Here is a 21,228-nt window from a genome sequence, read left to right as displayed (position 1 = left end):
CTTTGGACCTGAACCTTCTCTGTGGCACCTTGATTTTGGTGGGTCTGCTTTCCTCAGCCAGCTCCTGATGATGTCATTTCTGGTCACTGCCCACACCTGGCCCAGGCGGCCTCAAAGCCAATTCCTGGCCAGGTCTCCTCTTCTGGATCCCTCCCTCCCTCCTTCCCTCCCTCCCTCCCTCCCTCCCTCCCTCCCTCCCTCCTCTTTCTAGCCAGTCCTCTTATGTCCATTGTTGACAACTCAGTGAGACAAATATTTTTTTAATTAAAAAGACATAGAATTAGGGACATTTTTTTCTTGTGTTATTTTTATTACTATTGGTGTATACTGTTTTGCCCTGAAAAACAAAACTTCCAAACTTTGATTTTAAAAATTAGGGATGGTTAGTTTATGGTCAAGATTTCTTTATTAACAAAAGAGTTCATCTTTTGTATACAGAACTTTTGACTATTCAATAAGCCAGAGGATAGGGAAGCTGAAAGCTAAAATTTTACAATGGGAAATAGGACAGTGCAGTTGTATGGGAGAAAGATTTTTTTGGGGGGGCAACAATTACATTTGCACCCCTGCCCCCATCCTGAAGAGCCTAAAAGGGGCTACCTTGTTCTAGATATCTTCTCCCCCTTTTTGTTGCTTCTAGACATTGGTCCACCATCACAGGAGCATCAGAGGATTGCACACAGAGCTGTGATTCTTAGCTCTGCAAGGAAAAAGGCGTGGGAGCTTTTCATTTTTATTGATTTTATTTTTCCAAGAGTTTTCTTACTAAGTGAATTGACCTCGCACAGTTACCTTGATGTAATCTTAAGAAAATAGATGAAGTATGATTTAGAAAGAAATTACGCATGCTCTAACCAGCCATCTCATTTGGCAATCATTTCCCACAACAGTCGTCCTTTTGGGATGGGGAGGTGGGGTTCTTTTTACAAGTGAATGATTAAATATACATACAAGAGATCCAAACTCTTGCTGACCTCCTTCGGCGACAGCAGCTGGTATGGGAGATGGAGCACTGGGGCAGGCAGGGGGTCTCTCTCCAAGGCTTCAGTTGTCCCAGGCTGTTCGGCCATCAGTCCTGGACTGTCACCCCAGAGGACATGGGCAGTCCACACCCATAAACTTAGCAGCTCCTCCCATAAAAGTAGCATTTGTGTGGAACACATCGGAGGGGCTCAAATGCACCCCGTGGAGAAAGGGGGATTGCTGTGTTGTCCCCATTTGCAGTTAGTCTTGGGAAAGCACAGGACACTGCAGCTGGGGGACCTTGCTCTCCAGGGTTCAACATTTCTAGCCCCTTGCCCAGCAGCCCTAGAACATAGGGGACTCTTTCCAGCCCTCAATTCAATAATGGGAGCATCTGGATAGTTTTTCAATCCAGAAGTTGTGGATTTAAAAGGGATACCTGCTCCATTGTTCTGGACACTGCCCAACAGTCCCAGCTGTATTTCTGAATTAATTTGGAAAAAGCAGGTGGTGTCCTGGGTCCATTCTCATCCCGCCCCTCCCCCCTCAAGTTAAGCCAGTGTGAATGGGCCTGTACAGGACCGCAGAGATGTACGTACACCAGCATGTTTTCCCGCTGTCTTCTTCCGGCCAGTGCTACTAAACTCGCCCACCTAACAGCCAACACATTTGGAAACCGGGATGGTTTCTGATTTGCAGCAGCTGAGTTTCTGCCCTCACCCCTCCTCACTCTGATTTTCCCAGGGGTTTGGGGGAACTCAGGGCCCCCAAAGGCTCAGATACAGAGCCCAGAAAGGAAAGGTGGTCTCGGTGTGTGTGTGTGTCTGTCTCAGTCATTTCCTTTCTTGTGAAGCATTAGCTGTCATGAGTCACCAGCTGCTCCCAAGGCTCCTCTCCCAGCAGGCCAGGTGGTGTTCAGACCTGGAGGAGGCCTGGCCGATGTAGGAGGAGGCTGGTAGGGGAAGGTGTGGGCAGCAGACAAGAGACCCTGAGAAGCAGTGTCCCTGGAGTTGCCCCCCGGATTCACTCAGGTCTGATCTGGCCGCTGAATGATTCACAAGGATTGTGGGAAGAAAAGACCCTGGGAAAGGGGTAACTAAGACAGCAATGCTGGACAGAACTTTCTGGAAAACTTCAAGGCTCCCAGGAACACTAGGCAGCTTCATGTCCAAGAGTCACTGCAAGATGTGGAAAGGCTGCCCTGGGGTAGGTGGAAGAAGGTGACAGTGGGATTGGGGTGGGGGAGTTGGGGAGGGGCTCAGTCCTCAGTCTTTTATTCTCCATGGAGAATCTCACTCTGAACTTGGAGAAGCTGCAGAGTCCCCATCCTCAGGGTCCTGCCCATGAGGGGAGATGGGCTGACCCCCCTTCACACGCTTCCACTTCATCCTTCGGTTCTGGAACCACACTTTGACCTGACAAAAGAAGCAAAGGAGCCGGGTCAAGACAACCACCTCCTCAACTGATGCTCAAGCTAGCCAGGGGGGCAGCTCCAGGGACCCCAGCTCTAAACACTGCTTGTCCCTCCTCACTCCTCCAAAGGCTCCAAGAACAGAGACCAAAGGGAGGACATGCCCATCTGCTCAGAGGCCTGTCTTGTGTCTCCAGATTAAAAAAAAAGTCCCAGGCACACATGGGGACAGTTTCTACAAGTCACTTGTCATTGGCTCCACCCCCTTTCACATGCCCCGCCCCTCCTGTGCTACCACCCCCTCCCTCTATTTTTTTTTAATATTTTTTTATTGATTTCAGAGAGGAAGGGAGAGGGAGAGAGAGAGAAACATCAATGATGAGAGAGAATCATAGACCGGCTGCCTGTTGCAAGCTCGGCATGTGCCCTTGACCAGAATTGAACCCGGGACCCTTCAGTCAGCAGGCCAACACCCCATCCTCTGAGCCAAACCGGCCAGGGCCACCCACTCCCTCTAGCTTCTGTTACCCAAGGGTCTGGGAGCAAAGGACGAGCAGCCTCATCTTTAGGCACATTTATAAAGCTTAGATAACGCTGCTTTGCACATTTTCTCATCTGGGCTGCATCAAGAGTGGGGTTAGGACCTGTTTTACAGATGGAGACCTAGAAAGGGTGGGAGACATGTCCCAAGGGTCACAGGGCTAGGACGTGGTAGAGGCAGGATTTGAATCTAAGTCTTCTGATTCTAAATCCAGTCCTCTGGCAGAGTGCTATCAAATACTATTGTTATCATCATCATCATTATTATTATACTTTACTCTACGTCAGAGCATGGGTGTGGGTGGAATGCTCTAAGGGAAAGCCCAAAACAAAGGGCTAGGAAGTTCTTCTCAGTGTGTGCCCAGGAACCAGCCCCATACCGGAACCACCTGCAGAACTTATTAGAAATGCAGATCCCAGGCCCCCTCATTATTATTGCAAAGTCACTCTCTGGAGCTCCCAAATCTACATTCTTTAAACAAGCACCTAGGTGATTCCAGTCACACTCAAGTTTGAGAATAACCAGATCAGGGCTTCCAATGCTGGATGCAGGTGAGAATCACCCTGAGGGGCCTTTAAAAAACTCTGATGCCTGAACTCTATTCCAGTCCCATAAAACCAATCCAATCCCATCAGTGTCATTAAAATCTCCCCAGGTGATTCTCGGGTACAGCCACAGTTGAGGTCCATTGGACTGGGCAGAGGGAGAAGACGTGGAGAAGATGCAGGGAGGGGTGCTGGGAAGGGAGGGGGATGAGAGAGCCAAGGAGAGGAGGGCGTCCCCAGAGCTCCCACCTGCCTCTCGGACAGATCCAGGTTCACAGCGATCTCGTATCTCCGGAGCCGGGTCAGGTAGTTGTGGTGAGCAAACTCGGCTTCCAGCTCCCGCAGCTGCTCCTTGGTGAATGCGGTCCTCTCCTTGCGGGCCTTGCTGCCACCCTCCGCTTTTCCTCGGTTCTCCTGGTTGTCTGGGGAGAGAGGGCCCCGAATGGGAAGACGTAAACCTCAAGGGCCTCGGTTCCCTTTCTTTGGTCATGAAGCAGCCGAGCAGCCTTTTCCTGTCTCTCTCATTTTTAAAGGATGCTGAGAAAGAACCCACACTGTCCCTTTATCTTTCCTTCTGGGGTCTTAACCCCCTGAGAAATGGGAAGTTTTATTGGCTCCCTCACCCCCACGGTTTTATTCCCAAAGCACAGGAAGCTACCTTTGGCTGTTCAGTGACCTCTGCCACCCAGCTCACCGCCCCCCCGCCCCCAGCTTGACATCAGTAATGGGCAAGATGCTCTAAAACAGTTTCTCTGTCCTCGGCAACATCAACTGTTAGAAATGCAGGTCCCGGAGCCTCACTCACCCCAGACCTACTGAGTGAGAGACTCTGGGAGTGGAGCCCAGTGACCTGTTTTAACAAGCCCCCCAGGTGATTCTGACTCACCATCAAGTTTACAAACCACTGCCCTGGCCCTGAGACCTTGCTAAAAGGGTGTTCTGGTGGCAGCTTCAGCAAGGGGCTGGTCAGGATCTCAGACAGCGCCCACCCCCATGTACTGAATCAGAATCTGCATTTTAGCAAGATCTCCGGGGGGGGGGGGGGGCTGTGTGCACCTGTCAGTCAAAAAGTGTTGCTTTAAGCTTCTTTCGCCCTTTGACGGCAGGAGGAGTCTGGAAAGTTCATCTATGAAGGAGGCTCCCGTTAGCCACAGCAGGGGCTCACTCAATCATACCTGTTAACAGGGTGCAGGGACCAAGCACAGTACATGCATCCGTCACTTCATCCTCCCAATAACCCCACTGGAGGGGTTCTAGTATTAGCCCTGTTTTACAGACCAGAAAACTACAGAGAAGTGAAGCCAGTTGACCCGCGTTCATCCAAGTGCAATCAGCCAGTGAGTGGCGGAGGCAGCGATCAAGCCCAGGCAGTTTGACTCCCATATTGTTCAAGTGAAATACATGTAGGAAGGGTTTACAAACTGCAAAGTAATGAAAGGGACTGTATGCGCCCTCCGAGCAGGGTACGAGGGGCTCTCCCTTCGCGTTTAGTGGGGGTGGGTGGAGAGGCAGGAAGGAGACCCACACACCTGCACCGGGAGCTGACAATGGGAGCCCCGTGGCTGGTGCGGGGGCCCCAGGAACCACTCTTCCTGCAGGCTCTGCAAGTTGGGGAAGTCTCACTTCCTTGTCCTGGTTTTACAGACAGGCCGTGCCTCACAGTCGGGTGCTTTACTGAAAGCTGCACCCCAACCCCCTGCCCCTTCAAGGCCCCATCCCCACCTGGCTGTGAGTGTTGTGGGGAAGATTATCTGCTCTCAGAGGCCGAGTCTAAACTGACAGACGTGGAGGCCGCCCAGCCTCTGGGCCAAGCGGCACCCCCTGACCCCCGCAGAAGTGGGGCCGTAGAGACCCCTGTCAACCCCACTTGCTAGTTCCCTTCTCCTGCTTTCCATTCAGTCCCCTTGTGTTTCAGGATCCTGGTCCTCCGCCCCCTCGTTACTCGGGGGGGGGGGGCAGGTGTGGCGGCCCCCGGGGCGCGGGGAGGCGCCGGGTAAAGCGATTTGGGCGCCGCCACCGCTCACCCTGCGCCCTGGGGCAGGAAGACGAGTGGGCGCTGCCGGCGTCCCGAGAAGGCGGAGGAGGGGCCACCCCAGGGGTTCCCCGATTCCCCGAAGTCCCGATGCCCATGCACTGGGGACCTTGGCGCGGGATACGGGTGGGCGGCCTGCGGGGCGCGCGGGGGAGCAAGCAGGGGGCGCGTTCGCCGCCCGGGATGTCCGCCTGGCGGCCTCTGGCTCCGGGCGGAGAAGGCCGGCCCAGACCCCTCCGGAAGCCGGAGCGTGGGCTGGAGGGGAAGGACGCGCAGCCCCGGCCGGTCCCCCAGGAGCCCCCGGCCTTGGCCGGGGAGGGCGGGCGGTCACGCAGCGGAGGAACGGCCCCCGGAGCGCATGCGGCCGGCCCACGGAGTGGCTCACTTCCCACCCGCTCCGGTCCCGGGCTCAGCGTTCTCCAGCCCTTCCCTTGAACAACGGGGTGGTGCAAAGCCCTGGATCTCCTTGCTGGAGCCTCTGAGGGAGTCACTCAACCTCCCTGAGCTTCACTCACCTCCCACCTGCCAGGGTTACTGGGAAGATCGGACGAGCTAATGTGTGGAAAATGCTTTTGAAACTTTAAAGCACCGGAAAAATGTAAAGTTTACTTCCCATTTTTCAACTCCACACATCACCCTTAGGAGGAGGTCCTATTATTATCCCCTCTCCCAGCCACGTGGACCTGTGATAATTTGATTAATAGCTCTCTCGATCCCCAGGGATGGAACTGTCTTTTCTCGCTTGCTACTGTACCTGGCACATAGGAGGCCGGTCTCAGTATAGAGAGGAGGAAGCAGCCTCCGAGGGGCCCCAGACCTTGCCCCGTGTTCTGGGCAGCTTTTAGGTGGCAGAACGCAGATTCGAACCCAGATCCATCTGATTGGTGCTGAGATCACCAATCCTGGCATCAGGTTCTTCCTCTTTCCTCTGCTGGTCTCCGCCTCCAGGGCTCCCAGGGGGCTCATCCTGGGTTGATGTCCACACCCCATTACCCCTCCTCCCAGGCCTGCTTATGTGTACACAGGTGCCCTACGGGATCTCAGAAAACAACCCCCTAACCTACCCTCACAGTCCTGTCTGCAATCCTCCTGACAGAGACAAGGGGAGGTAGGAAGAGGGCCCCTGTGAGTTGGTCTTAGACTGGTTATGTGGGCAGCTGACCACTGCCAGCCAAGCCAAGCCACTCCCTACTCACTCTCCTGTCCCGTCTCTGTTATCCCGATTTAGGTGCTGGGGCCTCAGGATAGGAAAGAAGAGGAAATGGGACCAAGAAGCCTGGGAACTTAGTGTCTGAGCCACTGTGTGAAGCCTGGGCAACCGCTACTAGAGCGGGTGGGGAACTGGTGCCGGGAGGACACTAGTCCCTCATCAGCTTCCCTGAGTGGGAGGGACTTTCCTCACGGGTAGAAATGACAAAAGGGCCAGAAGCATGGGAAACTAGCTATGAAAACTGAAGTGGGAATTATGGCTCTCTTTGTTCTCCAACATTTCAACAAGACAGAGAGGAGGAGGAGAAGAAGAAGTAGAACAACAACAACAACAACAACTATATGAGCACTTTCATGCCATTTATGGCCAGGGTTGTTCCGCCTGCCAGCTCACATGCACAGGCCAATGGCACATTACCCCCAGGACGGTTTGATCACAGGAGTACACTGTTGTTGGGAAGCCTCCCTCCCTCCCTCGCCTCAGTTTCCCCATGTGTGGAAGGATTGAGTCGGGCTGGGTCTTCTTTCCCTTGGGGACCTGGTGTCAGTGTCGTTGCTCAATACGCAGCCCCCGACATCCTCTTCTCCTCTCCCTACTCCCTCTTCTGTTGAGACCCCTGTGGCCTTGAACTTGAGCCCCTTCCAGTTTCAAATAGTCTTATCTTGGCCTCTAGTTCCTTCCTTCAGTCAGATCTGGGTTCTTGGCATATGTTCTGTCCCAGGTCCACTCCCGTACTCCCACCCCCACCCCCACCCCAGACTTTCCAAGTTCCTCAGCCCAAAGATCTATTCCTCAGCCCAGGACTATTTCTCCCACCGCCCCCCACCCCTCCCCGCCATATAAAGCTCATCACCCCAAGCTGAGTGTTCACAGAGGTGTCTGAGGACCCCTTGGAGAGCCTGGGCCTTCTTTGGGCCCAAGAAGGAGCTCTCTCACCCTGGGCAAATCTCTTAAGTTCTCTGAGCTTCAGTTTCCTCATTTGCAAAATGAGAATAGCTACCTACGTCCACTGTGATCAGAAGGCTGCCGAGAAGGTCAAATGAGATGGGCAAGGTGTGTCTAACACTTGGCACCGTACGGGGCACACTGCTGAGTCTCTGAAAGAACCATCAGAAGAGGTTCTATCGGAGATGCTGTTGGAGTGATGATTCAAGGTGGAGGTGAGAGAAGATGTGTGAAGGCGATGCCTTTTCAATGTCTGGCCTTTTAACTATTTTTCCTGCTCTACTACTTTTCTATGTCTCTGCTTGGATCTGTGTCTCTGGCCGCTGTTAGCCTCTCATGTGTCAGTCTTCCAGGGGACCCTGGATCCAGGCACAGGAACTGGCATGGATCAGAATCATCCATCGGTCCCCTTGGTCCTGCTTCTCTCTCAGGGGCAGTGGTGCCTCTTCCAGGACTGCAGAGGGAGGAGGCTGGTGCGCAGCTGGCTGCGCCGGCCCTGCACAACCCTCTGAGCGAGCCGGGCCATGATGGAACAGTCAGCAGTGCCCAGAGAAATGCAAACAGGATGTGTGTGCGATTGCGGTTTCCACCATGAGCTTTAACACCACCCAAACTAAATTATTTCATAAATAGCTGCCACTTTTGGCAGGCCTTCCTAAAGTCAGCAGACAGCTTTATCGGAGCTACAAGGAAGTTCAGACAGACTCTGGGGAACATGCCTTTTTGGAGTTCTGTATCTCCAACTCTCACAGCCACTTTACATAAATTTCTATCCAAGACCAGATAGAAAGCCATATGCCATGTAGTCGAATAACAATTTGCAGTTGACAACAATGTACTTCCCCCCAGAGATAAACTTCTTTTGGGCTTTCCGTATGTACTACGGAATCATAGAATAACAGAGCTGGAAGGGGACTGAGTGATGATCTAATGTTGCCTTTTCATTTTACAGCTGAGCTCAGAGTAGGTCAGAGACTTTCCTAAAGACACACAGCAAGTTAGTGGCAGAATTGGACCTAGGACCCATAATTTCTTGATAGGAAGCTATTTCCACAGATTAGATTGCTTCCGGTTGAATCCTCTTAGTTGTTCTGTGAGACAGGTAAGGTGCATACTATCCATCGAAGAGGTGAGGAAGGTAAAACCCAGAGACGAAATGGCTTGCCAGAAGCCCCTGGGACCAGTCCAGGGCTACAGCCATTCTGTCACACTGCCCTGGGAGGAGGATGAGCATGAGACTGTACTCACTCCAGGGACAGTGTCTGGGCCTGGGTCCAGGTCTGTCTCACTGGGACTCCTCAGGGAGGGGAGATTTGGGGCATGATGTCAGTAGGTGAGACCTTGGCTAACCCTCTGAAGACGGTGTCTGGCTTCCTTCACAAAGCACACCTTTGACATCCTTGTTAGTTTTGATACTTTCAACTTCAGAAGGAAGAGTCAAAGCCCATCAAAATAGACAAGACCTGGATGGAGTCCCCCAAGGCCAGTGGAGTGCTGGCTTCTAGGACCTCCCTGGCTTCCTGGGACTGGCCTGCCTTTCTCACTGGGCCCTGCCGAACTTAAGGTTGGGGCCCCTTCCCTCTCCCGTAGGTGTCCAGGGGGTCTGGGGAATTTAGGGCATGTATTCTGGGAGAGAAGCAGATTCTTCTGGAATGAAAATGCCTGGCGTTCAGTAGTCTTTGCTGAGAGTCCCAGGTGGGGTGGGCAGTGAGGGTGGATGATGGTGATGGAGAGTGAAATGAGTGGGGTGATGAGATGGGGTGTGGGGCCCAAGAAGAGGGGAGCAGAGACGTGAGAAGGAAGGGAGGTGGTGGAAATGAGAGGTGGGAGCAGCAGCAAGCCTCCAAGATGGGTTGGGGGAGGCATGGGCAGCACTGGGCTTTGTTGGTGTTTATAAGTTCCAGATGTCGTCCTTAGCTGTCACCAAAGGAAGTGTGGGCTTCAGGACCCAGGCCCCACTGCTCACACTATACCTCCACCACTGTGTTTAAGGAAAACAGGGAAAAACATGAAATATAAAAGGCTAGGGTGGGGGTGGGGGAGGAATGCTGGCTAGAGGCCAGGGAAGCCTGATTCAGTGAGTAGCGCTTGGGGAAAGGGGCTGGCTCTGGGGGTCTGCAGGGGTCCTGCCCCCCAGAAAGAAAGGGCTGCTCTGGACCTCGTCTGTGTGTTCAGTGGTTAGAGCACCATCCCAGGCACCGAAGGGCCTCGGATTCAATTCCCAGTCAGGACACATACCCGGGTTACCAGGTTGCATCCCTGGCCCAGGCACGTATGAGAGACAATGAATCAATGTTTCTCTCTCTCTCTCATCAATGACAACAACAACCATATTCTTGGTGAGGATTTAAAAAAAGAAAAGAGAAAGGACTGCTCTGCTTCTGGGATCATCCTCACCTTCCTGGGTCCAGGTGCCTGATTTCTTCAAGCCACAGAGATAGGGGAGTGGGATGGGATCCTGAGCCCCCAGCCTGGCAGGCCAGTAGGCAGGGCTGAGGTGGTCCCTTAATTGACCTTCCTATGGCCCATGGGCTTTTTGGACCCTTACATCTTAGAAGCCGGTCAGAATCCTGCTGCCTCGGTGGAAATTGACTTTTTCCAGAACTTCCAGAATGTATTTGGGCGGGGCCTGAGCAGGCCCAGGCACAGGGTTTGTGCTGACGCCTCTGAGTTCCTGGCTGGGGTCCTGCTTTGGGCCTGTCAGAAGAGGAGAAGCAGGAGCTCTCACCAGGAGCCAGGGGATGCCCAGAAGGATGGAATGTGGAGTTTCTGTCTCTCCTCCCAGGCTGGCTACTCTGGAGCCTAAGATTTCTTCCTTGCTGGGGGTTCTAGGGTTGGAGTTGGGAAGAGAGGGGTGTAGCTGCTGTGCTCCCCTGAAACCACACCTTGCCCAGCACTGCAGCGACCCTGGTCCAGTGAACCGACAGAAACACGTAGGCCCGGCTGGTGGCAGGCTGCAAAGGCTCTGTCTGAGCCTGGGTCACTGCCTCGCTGGGATGTGAACATGGGCAGCCTGGGGTGCAGCCAGGATCAGGGAAGACTGTGAAAAGAGGAGGGTGCTCATTTGTAGGCTTAGGAAAAACGCGGCGAGGGGTTACAAAGTGCCGGCTCTGGACTTTCTAGCTATAATCTCATCTAGTCCCACAGCAGCCCTATGAGATACCATTGTCCTCAATTTTCGGAGGAGAAAACTGGGTCTCTGGGAGGGTTAGGACTTGCCTGAGTTCACAGAGCCAGATCATTGTGGGTCCAGGGCTTGAACCAGGTCTCCCCCTGTTAGTGCTGCTGCCAGTGTGGTACTCAGCATCACTCCAGAGACCCAGGTGACACTCACTGAAGTCCATTCATTTGGTTGTCACCTCCTTTCCTTATCCCTCCGTCAAACAGCTCACTTCTCTAGAGACTCATTCCTAAAACTGTCTCCACTTTTTTAAAAAATCTTCACCCAAGGATATGTTTACTGATTTGAGAGAGAGAGAGAGAGAGAGAGAGAGAGAGAGAGAGAGAGAGAGATGTGAGAGTGAAACATTGATCAGTTGCCTCTCTTATGCGCCCCAACCGGCGATGGAACCTGCAAGCTAGATATGTCCCCAATCCAGGAATCAAACCTGTAATCTTTTTGGTGCACAGGGCAATGCTCCCACCAACTGAGCCACCTGGCCAGAGCTGTCTCTACTTTTAAAAATCTCTCTTTGTTAGTGTCAGATAAGAAAGCAGGGTTCTGCTCCGAATGGAAAGGCAGTTGGGATGGTGGGCCAGGAAAGCTCTGAGGTCATGCCCACCTCTGAGAGGCTGCTCTCACTAAATGGGTTTTAACAGGAATGTTTGTGCCACTGCTTAGAACCCTGTCCTTGTCCCTGTACCCCCTGTTTATGGGCTGAATGGTGACCCTCCTCTCTAATTCCTATTTTTGGAAGCCCTAATCCCCAGGACCTCAGAATGTGACTGTATTGAGAGATAAGGCCTTTAAAGAGGTGATTCAGTTAAAATGAGGCTGCTGGGTGGGCCCTATGCAATCTGACTGGTGTCTTTATAAGAGCAGTTGTTGGTTAAGAAACATAGACAGCAGAGGAAACACTGTGTGAGGACATGGCTAGAAGGTGGCCATTTGCAAGCCAAGGCAAGAAGCCTCAGGAGAAATCAAACCTGCTGACACCTTGACCTATAACTTCCAGCTTTCAGAACTCTGAGAAAATAAATGTCTTTTGTTTAAGCCACCCAGTCTGTAGTATTTTGTTATGACAACCTGAGCAGACTAAGACACCCCCTAAATTCCCACAGCCAGTGCTTACCGCTGAGGAGAGAAAGCAAAGGCATGAGGGGTGCTTGGCAAGGCTGATGCCAGCCCGTAGGGGTCCTCTCTGTAAATTAGAAAAAGGTGCCCTTTTCTCTAGACTGTCTGGGCCCTCTAGCAGCCTAGCTGTGTCTGCCCCCCTAATGCTCTGCCATGGTGGGTTCACTTTACTGCTCAGTCAGAGCAGTTCCACTTATTTCCCATGGTGGCCCTGGTACTTGGGAGCTGACCCCAGGACCCCGAGGGGGATTCTTACAGAGTCAGCCCAGCCTGCCTGTGGCTGCCTGTGTGTCTTTCTGACCCCAGCACTCGCCCTGACCCTGGGCTAGTTGTATGATTGAAGTCTGGCTCTCTGCACACTTTTTCATGAGTGAGACAGTGAATGTTCTGATGCATTTTACAGAAGCACATCACATACGGTGGAAACCCTCAGGCCAGGTGGTAGAGTCAAGCTCAGAGAGAAGGAGAGAAAATGAATGAAGGACGGCCAGGCTGCAATAGAGACTACTGGCCAGACGTCGGATGAGCTCCTCTTGTGTATAAATGTCTCAGTAGATTCTAGGGTGGCTGCACAGGTGAATCAGGTATCATTCTGGCCCTCCAGACACTTCAGTTCTAGGGAGAAAGTCACCCATACACATCTAAACGTTTGGGTGCAAGGCCAGTTGTTGTTTGATGCTAAAATGGAGGCATAAGCAAGGCTTGCTCTGTGTATGTGGGGAGGGAGGTCAAGAAAGAAGGCTCAACGAACTAGAAATAGAAGGAAATTGTCTCCGCACAATAAAGGCCTCATATGAAAACTTTATAACTAACATCATACTCAATGGTGAAAAATGGGAAGCTTTTTCTTTAAGACCAGGAATAAGACAAAGATGCCCAATATCACCACATCAATTCAACATAATATTGGAAGTCCTAGCCAGAGCAATCAGGTAAGAAAAAGAAACAAAAGGCATCCAAATAGAAAAGGAAGAAGTAAAATAATCTGTTTGCAGGTGACATAATCTTGTGGAAAATCCTAAATATTCCACACAAAAAAAAATCTCTTAAAACGAATAAACCAATTCAACAAAGTTGTAGGATACAAAATCAACACCAGAAGTCAGTTGCATTTATATACACTAGCAATGAACAATCTGAAAAGAAAATTAAGAAAACAATTTACATTTACAAAAGCATCCAATAGAATAAAATACTTAGGAATAAACTTGACTGAGGAGGCAAAATATTTGTACATCTAAAACCATAAATCATTGCTGAAAGAAATTTTAAAAGACAAATAAATGGAAAGATATCCTATGTTTATAGATTGGGAGACTTAATACTATAAAAATGTCCATATAATCCAAAGTGATTTACAGATTCAATGCAATCCTTATAAAAATCCAAATGGCTTTTTTTTTTTTTTTTGGCAAAAATAAAAAAAAAATCATCCTAAAATTCATATGAAATCTCAAAGGACCTTGAGTAGACAAAACAATCTTGAGAAAGAAAAGCTGGAGGTCTCACAATTTATGATTTAAAAATACATTGCAAAGCTACAGTAATCAAAACAGCATGGTACTAGAATAAAGACAGCCATATAAGACCAATAGAACAGAATAGATGCCCAGAAGTAAACCCTCAATATATGATCAAGTGATCTTCAACAGAGGCACCAAGAAGTGGAAGCGACTCAAGTGTCTGTTCATCAACAGATAGATGGGTTAAAAAAAAAAAAAAGGATATACATACAATGAAATATTATTCAGCCTTTAAAAAGAAGGAAATCCTGTCAAAGTGCTACAATATGAATGATCCCAAGGACGTTATGCTAAACAAACTAGTCACAAAAAGACAAATACAGCATGATTCCACTTATATGAGGTATCTAAAGTAGTCAAACTCTTAGAAGCAGAAAGTAGAATGCTGGTTGCCAGGCCTGGGGCAAGGGAAAAGGAAGTTGTCATTCAATGGACATAGAGTTTCAGTTTTACAAGATGAAAAAGTTTTAGAGATTGTTGCACAACAATGTATTGTACCATACACTTAAAAATGGTTACGATGGTAAATCTGATGCATTTTTGACCATAATAAAAAGCAAAGCCAAGGAGATTTCAAATACAAGATGTCTCATGATAAGACTCTCAGGAGAGCTCCTATGTGGTTAAAATTGTCGTGGATACTGCAGTTTGAAACTCCTTAACTATAGTTTTCATTGAAACGATGCTGTGTCCAAGTGGAGTCATCAATTTTAAAAAAAGAAAGAATTCTTGAAGGGGATGGTTTTCAAGCTGGATGTAAAAGTAAGTAGGACAGCAATGGGCAGAAGCGTCGGGGAGGGAAAGGTTCCCAGCAAATTGGGTAGAGGGGAAAAAGCAGAGTGCCTCTGCAAGGCAAGTACACCGGTGTGGTTTGTGGCAAGGTACGTGGAGGTGGAGGTGGCCTGTCAGGGGGAACAGGAGGAGAAAAGGGCAAAAGGAGCCAATTTGTGGAAGGTTTTAAACTTCGAGCAAAATGCGAGTTCCCGTGGTTGGGCAGGGGCAGGGGCAGGCAGAGGCCAGGTCCTGCAGGGGAGAGATGGGGAGGGCCGAGTCCCTGGGAGGCACATGTGTTGGAGCCGAGGGAGGATGGAACAAAGCGAGTCTGATGAAGGCAGAGTGAGTCCGTGAGAGCCCAGCCAGCGGTGCTGAGCCCAAGCACTGGGGCCTCCTCTTGGCGATCAGATTCACCTGCAGCCAGGCCCATCACGCGCGACCTTCCCTTGAACCCCGTCAGGAAATCACCGAGAAATCCCTCATCCCCATAAATTAAAGACAACCACAGTAGCAATGACAGATTGGGGGCAAACAGCAGCGGCCTCGCAGCTGTCCCTGCCAGCAGGGGTCTTAACACCCACTGGCCCAGGGCTGGGAGAGGTTGGGGTGAGATAACATCACAGTGGTCTTCTAAATCAGTCTTGTGCTGTGAACCAACCGAAGGTCTCGGAGTGGGGGGCCAGGGACCCCGCTTTCATGATCATTTACTTGAGCAAATCAGCCCACTTCCAGTGGGAGCAGTTGCGGCTGGCAGAGGAATATTCCTTTTGAAACAGACTTTCTTTTCCAGGAGGTTTCTCCGCCAGCCAGTAGGGGAGGCATTGACCAGGCACCCTCTCCCCCCCCCCATTCCCCACACCCCGCTTGGCCCCCCACCCTCTCCAGCAGATCTCTGAGCTCCAAGCTCCTAATTGATGACAACTGGTTTCTTAGGACCAACAATGATTGTAAGAGGTTCCGGTGTCTTATACCCCAGACTCAGGAATTTCTGAGACGGTGTATTTGAAACCTTCAATTCCACTGAGCCCGAGAATAATAGGGAGATTTGACAGAAGGCTGGTTCTGGAGATATGGGCCTCATTCCATTCATAGCTGCCATTTATTGAACTCATGGACCAGGCACAGTGTTAATCTCATGGATCATGGTGTTTAACCTCCACAGCCTCTCTCAATGGAAGGTGCTATTGTTATAGTTTCATTTTAGAGCTGGGGAAACTGAGGCTCCAGGAAGTTAAGAATTTCCCCAAGTCACACCGTCAGAAGTGGTGATGCTGACACTGACTCTGTCTGCCGAACCGTGAAGCACTACAGAAAACACATTTCTGACCGACGCTGGTTAACCTTCCAGAGATGGCTTAGCCGGGGCGAAGGGGAGGTGTTTAAGGCGCTCCCTTTGAGCACAAAGTGCATGGGGCGCCTAAAACCTCAGTAAATCAAGAGAAATAATATTGTACTGAAATGTTTTTTAAAATAAAAATTAATGCAAAAAAATCTATGCTGAATAAAATACCAAACTTTTAAATAAGAAAGAATCCAACCAGAGACTCGGGATTGGTGGGATGGTGAGGGGGTACTTGGTGGGCTTGTCTCTTGTGAGCAGCTTCTTAGAGAGGTGAGCCTTCCCACCACTTTCCCCTTTCTTTATGCTCTTATAAAGCTGGTCTTTCCTGTCTCCTTCCCCTCGGGCTAAATTCCAAAGGGAGACTTGAAGCAACTAACCTGGGTGATAAAGATTTCCATGCTGAAGGGAGAGTGGGTCTGGAACCCCAGAGAATGAATGAAAGTCAGCTTGCTGTGCTCGGCAGACCTCATGTGACTGCTGCCGTTGCTGCTGCTCCTGAGGGGTCCTCAAGGGAGAGCCCAGGGCCCCACCTGGATGGGAACCTCCCCCGCCCCGAAGCTGACCCTATGAAGCCTGCAGGAAATTCAGCAGAGGGTGTCCATGTCCCCTTGGGGTGGTCAGCTGCTTGGCACACGAGCTTACTCCCTAACGCAGTGCCGTGGGCCACTGGCCAAAAGGAAAGACGTGTATTTGGGTCTTGCTGAAACACGGAGTGATTTCTCCCGAGCCCAGCCCATGGCTGTGCCCGTGCCTTCCCAAGCCTTGGCTCCCAGTTCCCTGGAAAGTGGCTGGATGCAGCGGAGGGAGGTGTGGGCAGAGAGGGCGCCATGGAGGGGAGAGCTCTTCAATCAGGCTCAGAGCCAAGTCTCTGAGAGCTCCTTGGAGAGGAGAAGCACAAAGTGTCCCATTCTCGGCAAATCTCCAACCAGGGCTAGGAAGAGTTCAGGATTGAACTGGTTGGAAATTTAAAGGGCCCTTCTGTTGAGCAGCCAGGAAGGCTGTGATCCTTATCATCCATTGTGAACGTGTTGAGGGACTTCTTTAAGCATGTTTGAAAATCCTCATATTTCAAAATGAGGCTTGTGCTTGAAATCTACTGAAGGGTGTGAGATTTGCGGTCTGACATTCAGGGTTTGAGCTGAATTCTAGGGTCACCAATTGCTCCAGTTTTAGAGGTTTCTTAGGACACAGACTTTCAATGCTAAATTCAGAAAAGTCCTGGGCAAACTGAAATGAGTGGCTCACGCTGTTTAGACTCCATTCTAGCAAAGAAAAGACCACCCCCCCCTTAAACTTTACGCATCTCCTTTCCACACATATAGAACCTACTAGTAAGACCTGCTGGACTTACCTCGAAAACTGGTGGGACTCAAAAGAACTAATGTGTGTTGTCTGCTGCACTTTGAACTTCCCTGGTTGCAGCACATTGCTATCAGACAGGCATCTGTAGGCCTCTCCTCCCTCTCAGTTTGAGTTTTGGGGAGGGGGGAAGGGGGGGACGCAGGTTGAGACCATCTTATTCATCTCTGCATCCCCAGGGCCGTGGTCGGGTCTTGGCAAAAAGAAATGCTCAGGAAATCTGTGCTATATCGAAAGTGCTTTGTAAAGCAAAACACAGAATGTTGTCATTGATTGGCGGGCACCCTCATTTCCTACCTGCCCCTGGTTAGCCCATGAGAAGGTCCTCTATAGGCTCAGATAGGTAGACGTTGCCTTAAGGGTGGCTGTCAAGAGGACATAGTGGGCAGCGGGGGCAGGAGGCATGGGTACTGCCTTGTTCTGGGCAAGGTGGGGTGAGGGACCCAGACAAAAGGTGAACAGGCAGTGAGAGAAGCTAGGAGGGCCCATGGGGAGATGAGGAAACAAGTCCCTACCACAGCGAGGAGATGGGATAACGCTGGGGTCCTAATAAGAGGACCAGCTCCATGCTCTGGCCTCTGGGTTCCAGCGCCGAGCTGGGCTTTACCTGCATTCTGAAGTCCAGTGCCTGCCCTTGGCTGCCTGCCTCCCTGACTCTCCCACGGCCGGTGATCCCTCAGGAGCGCCTTCCCCGAGGGTCACCCAGACCTTAGGATGCTGAACTGCCCCCTTGGCCTGGGCATGGCCCACCTAGGCAGGGGGATACCTTGTGGGCTGTCTGCTCCAGCTCTCAGCATCCATCTCCCCTCACTCCTCGCCTCTCCCCTCCCAGCCCTAGTCCTGCTTCTCTCTCTCTAGGCTCCTGGAGACACAGGGTCCTGGCTCTGCTTGACCACCCAGGGTTCTGGCCTTGGTTCTAGCCCCCACCCCCCAGCTTCTGTCTCAGCTGATTCCCGTGGTGAGCACACCCTGTGGCTCTGGGACCATTTGGAGCTGGTGGGGGCCTGGCAGGGAGAAGAAGCATGACCCAGAGGCAGCCTGGGGTCAGGAAAGCCCCTCTCTAGCCCTTGCCGGCCTACACGGAGGCTCCCTCCCACATGTCCTCCAGATCTTTGTGGATCCTGTTTCATTCTCTGGCTGGCACACCCTTCTTGGGGCCCACGAGTACTGGGGTCACAGACATCCCCATCACCAGAGAATCCTGGAGCTCTGAGTAGAAGAAACCCCGAAGGGAACTCCTTCCTGCCTTTGAGTAGGTTAGATAGAATTGTTTGCAATGCACAGTCAGGGCAGTTAGGCTCAGAAAAGGCAAGAAACCTCCCCAAGGCCACACAGTAAAAGCATGGTCAGCTGCTCTTCGGCCACCTACCTGAACTATCCTTTTTCCGTCTGGTTGACTTCTTCTCCGTCTCATTGGCAGTGCTCCCAAGGACCTCATAGTCCTCTCCTGGGCCTCCCGTGGCGTCCACCAGACCTGGGCTGCTGGCCCCCATCTCCCTGGAGCCCCCAGTTGGGCCCGGGTTGAGCCTACGCCGGGCCTCTGAGACAGGGAAGTGCCAGTCGGGGGGCTGTGGGAAGGCAGGGTGCTGCTCAGTGAAGACCCGCTCCTCCTGGGGCAGGCTGTGTGGGGTGGCCGCCAGGCAGGAGGCCGAGAAGTCGGGGTATGCTGCTGTCGCTGTCGCCGGGAAGTCTGGTTTCTGGTGGAAGGAGAACGGGGTTGGCGGGTAGTGGGGTAGCCCTGAGGCCCCGCTGCCTTCGGAGTGGGGATTTCGAAGGCAGCCCCAGACGGGGGCCGGGGGGTGAGGGCTCCTCATGCAGCTGCTGGCCACGGGATCCATCTGCTGTCTGCAGCACGCCTCAGTCTTTCAAAGGTTCGATTCTTACCCTTTTTATATTCAAATTTTAAAAAAATGCAAAAAAAAATTTTTTTTTTAATTAAATATTAGGGAAAAATGTTCAACAGAAAGTTCACCCCAGGAACCAAAACAAAACCCAAAACTAAAGTCTCTTTTAAAAGTCCACACACGTGCGTATGTGTGTGCACACACTTATGTCCGACTTCACTCCTGGCTTCCTGCCCCCGGATGCACCAGCCTGCCTAGTGGGATCCCCTGTGGGTGTATTTGTCGCCGATGACACTAAACATTTTCACTGTCCCAGCCCAGACGCACCAGCTGATGGAGTGCTCGCCCCGGAGCCCTCGGCAAATGCCTGCAGAGGGCTGGACCAGGGCTGCGGAGACACACTTTTAAATGCTGCGGTGGGGAGAGAGTGACAAATTTCTGAAGTGAAATGTGAGAGAGGAGAGGGAGGGGTTAACCCGCACCCACACAATCCCCTCCAACCAAAACCCGAGCAGGCAACTATTAATCATCAGAAACCTTATATGCACATCTAATGGGATTTGCAGATGGAGACTTTTAAAGAAACATTGTCTGTATTTTTTTTTAAAGAGAGAGAGCAGCTCACACACACCACTTCTTTAATGTGCCTCCTGTAACACTATGAAGTTATTTTATTACACTGTTAACAAAATTCCCCAAGTCTTGGATTTGGAAAAAGCCTTAAGTCAGATCCAGAATCCGTCAAGTGCCAAATTCCAGGGAGTGAAGCAGGGAATAAGCGCAAGAGACAAGTTTGCTGATTGCATGTGATTTAAAGGCCCTTCCACCGCTGCCTGCAAAAAGGAAGGTGGATTAAAGGGAATCTTTTTTTTTGCAAGTCTCCGCGGCCCACTAGGGTCTGTGGTATAAAGAAAGACATACCCAGGGAAAAAAAATGATTTCTCTCTGTCCAAAGTGACATTCTCACTTTCTCAGTAACTTAAAAAAAAAAAAAAATCAGATTCTTCCTTCCTCTCTTTAACCCTCAACTTAATGCCCATTAGCCACACTCTTCTCTAAAGGGGTTTTCAAGTCATTTTTCTCCTCGGAAAGAAAAAAAAAGAGGCTCTTAGATAAAGTCCTTGAAGTTTCACCAGGCCTCCCGCACCTGCTCCTGGCTCCCTAACCTTCACCCACCTGCTTCCCCCTCCCCAACCCCAGTGAACTCTGGGGCATGGAACTAGGAATTGGGGGTAGTCTCGTTCCCAAAGGAGTTCTCTTTGGCAAACTGTCACATGGTCTTCCTGGCTGGTGCCAATCCCAGGAGGGCCAATGGCCATTTCAACTGGTCAATCCGTCCAGTTCCTCCCCGGGGCCCGCTGGTCTCTGTGGAGGGTTAATGTAATTTCTTGGAGGATGGCATTCCAAGACCATAGGACACAGCTCCTCCCCGTGGCCCAGAGCCGCTGGATCGGGGCTGACCTGGGCACCATAGCGGCGTCTCTGCTGGCTGGTTCCGAAGGAGGAGGGGTCTTAGCTCACGCTCTTCATGAAAAAGCCGTTGCATCTCCTGGAATGGGCAGCCAGGGTGTTGGAGGCCAGCAGAGGAGATGGGGGGATGGCCGCCAACCAGACTCATTTCTCCTTTTGTCCAGGACTCAGCTGCTGTATGCACATTTCTCCTCCGAACCTCACCACTCTCCTTTATGGGTAAAGTAAGAATTGTGTTCTACGTTTCACAAATGAGGAAGACGAGGCTCAGACAGAGGACGGGGCTGCTCAGAATCGCACAGCTAGGCGGTGGCAGAATCAAGAGCTGCCCTCAGGTGCGTGGACTCCGGGCTTAAACAGGTATGAGTTCAAATCCCCAGTCGGCCACTTTCTGGCTGTGTGCCCTGGGACAAGTCGCCTTACCTCTCTGAGCTTCCGTTTCCACATCTGGGATGACGGTCGATTCAGCCACTGATGGCTGACATTCACCCACTGATCTTAGAACCTCACACATATTCCCCCCCAATGGATCCCCACAAAAGCCCTCTGATGCAAGTGCTTTCCTCATCAGCTCCGTTTTTCAGAAAAGGACTCTAAAGCACAGAGAGACTATGTAACCGGCACAAGGTCACACAGCTGGGAAGTGAAGGACCTAGAATTCAGCCTGGCCCCACTGCATCCGAATGCCTATCCCACAGACATTTGAAAATTTTACATCAATCACTTATGTGAATTGCGAAGTGGGTAAGAGATACATTCAGCTCCCTTCTCAGCCTATCTGAACGGAGACTGTGGGACTGGGGAGCACTGAGGAAATTCTACAAAAACAGCCTTGTAAGGTCCCTCGAGGGGCCCCGGGCTGTGAGGCTCTAGAAGGAATCCCCAGGAGGCCGAGGCTGGGAGGAAGAGCTGGCTGTCAGAGTCCCTAGGAAAGCTTTCCTGGGGCCTGGCCCCGCAGGCTGTAACTGGATTCCT

At 51.3% G+C, this 21,228-nt stretch overlaps 1 protein-coding gene across 2 annotated transcripts; it reads right to left on the bottom strand.

Moving 5' to 3' along the window:
* Positions 1 to 391: 391 nt before the first annotated feature.
* On the bottom strand, positions 392 to 19,229 carry MEOX1 (mesenchyme homeobox 1; the record flags this gene model as incomplete). 2 transcript variants are annotated; one of them, XM_080678172.1, is made up of 3 exons in its annotated part: positions 392 to 2,378; positions 3,710 to 3,882; positions 18,309 to 19,229. In XM_080678172.1, 3 exons carry the CDS (start codon positions 18,775 to 18,777, stop codon positions 2,256 to 2,258), a joined length of 765 nt encoding a protein of 254 aa, XP_080534298.1. The 2 variants fall into 2 exon arrangements, with proteins under 2 accessions (XP_080534298.1, XP_080534299.1); XM_080678173.1 differs by lacking the exon at positions 3,710 to 3,882 and having other exon boundaries at positions 2,293 to 2,378; positions 18,309 to 18,777.
* Positions 19,230 to 21,228: the final 1,999 nt, after the last annotated feature.

The sequence above is a fragment of the Plecotus auritus genome (genome assembly GCF_963455305.1).
Source record: "Plecotus auritus genome assembly, chromosome: 7".
In the NCBI taxonomy this organism is placed as follows: Eukaryota; Metazoa; Chordata; class Mammalia; order Chiroptera; family Vespertilionidae; genus Plecotus; species Plecotus auritus.
Note: the sequence above shows the minus strand (reverse complement) of the source record. Positions and strands in the feature narration are given on the sequence as shown.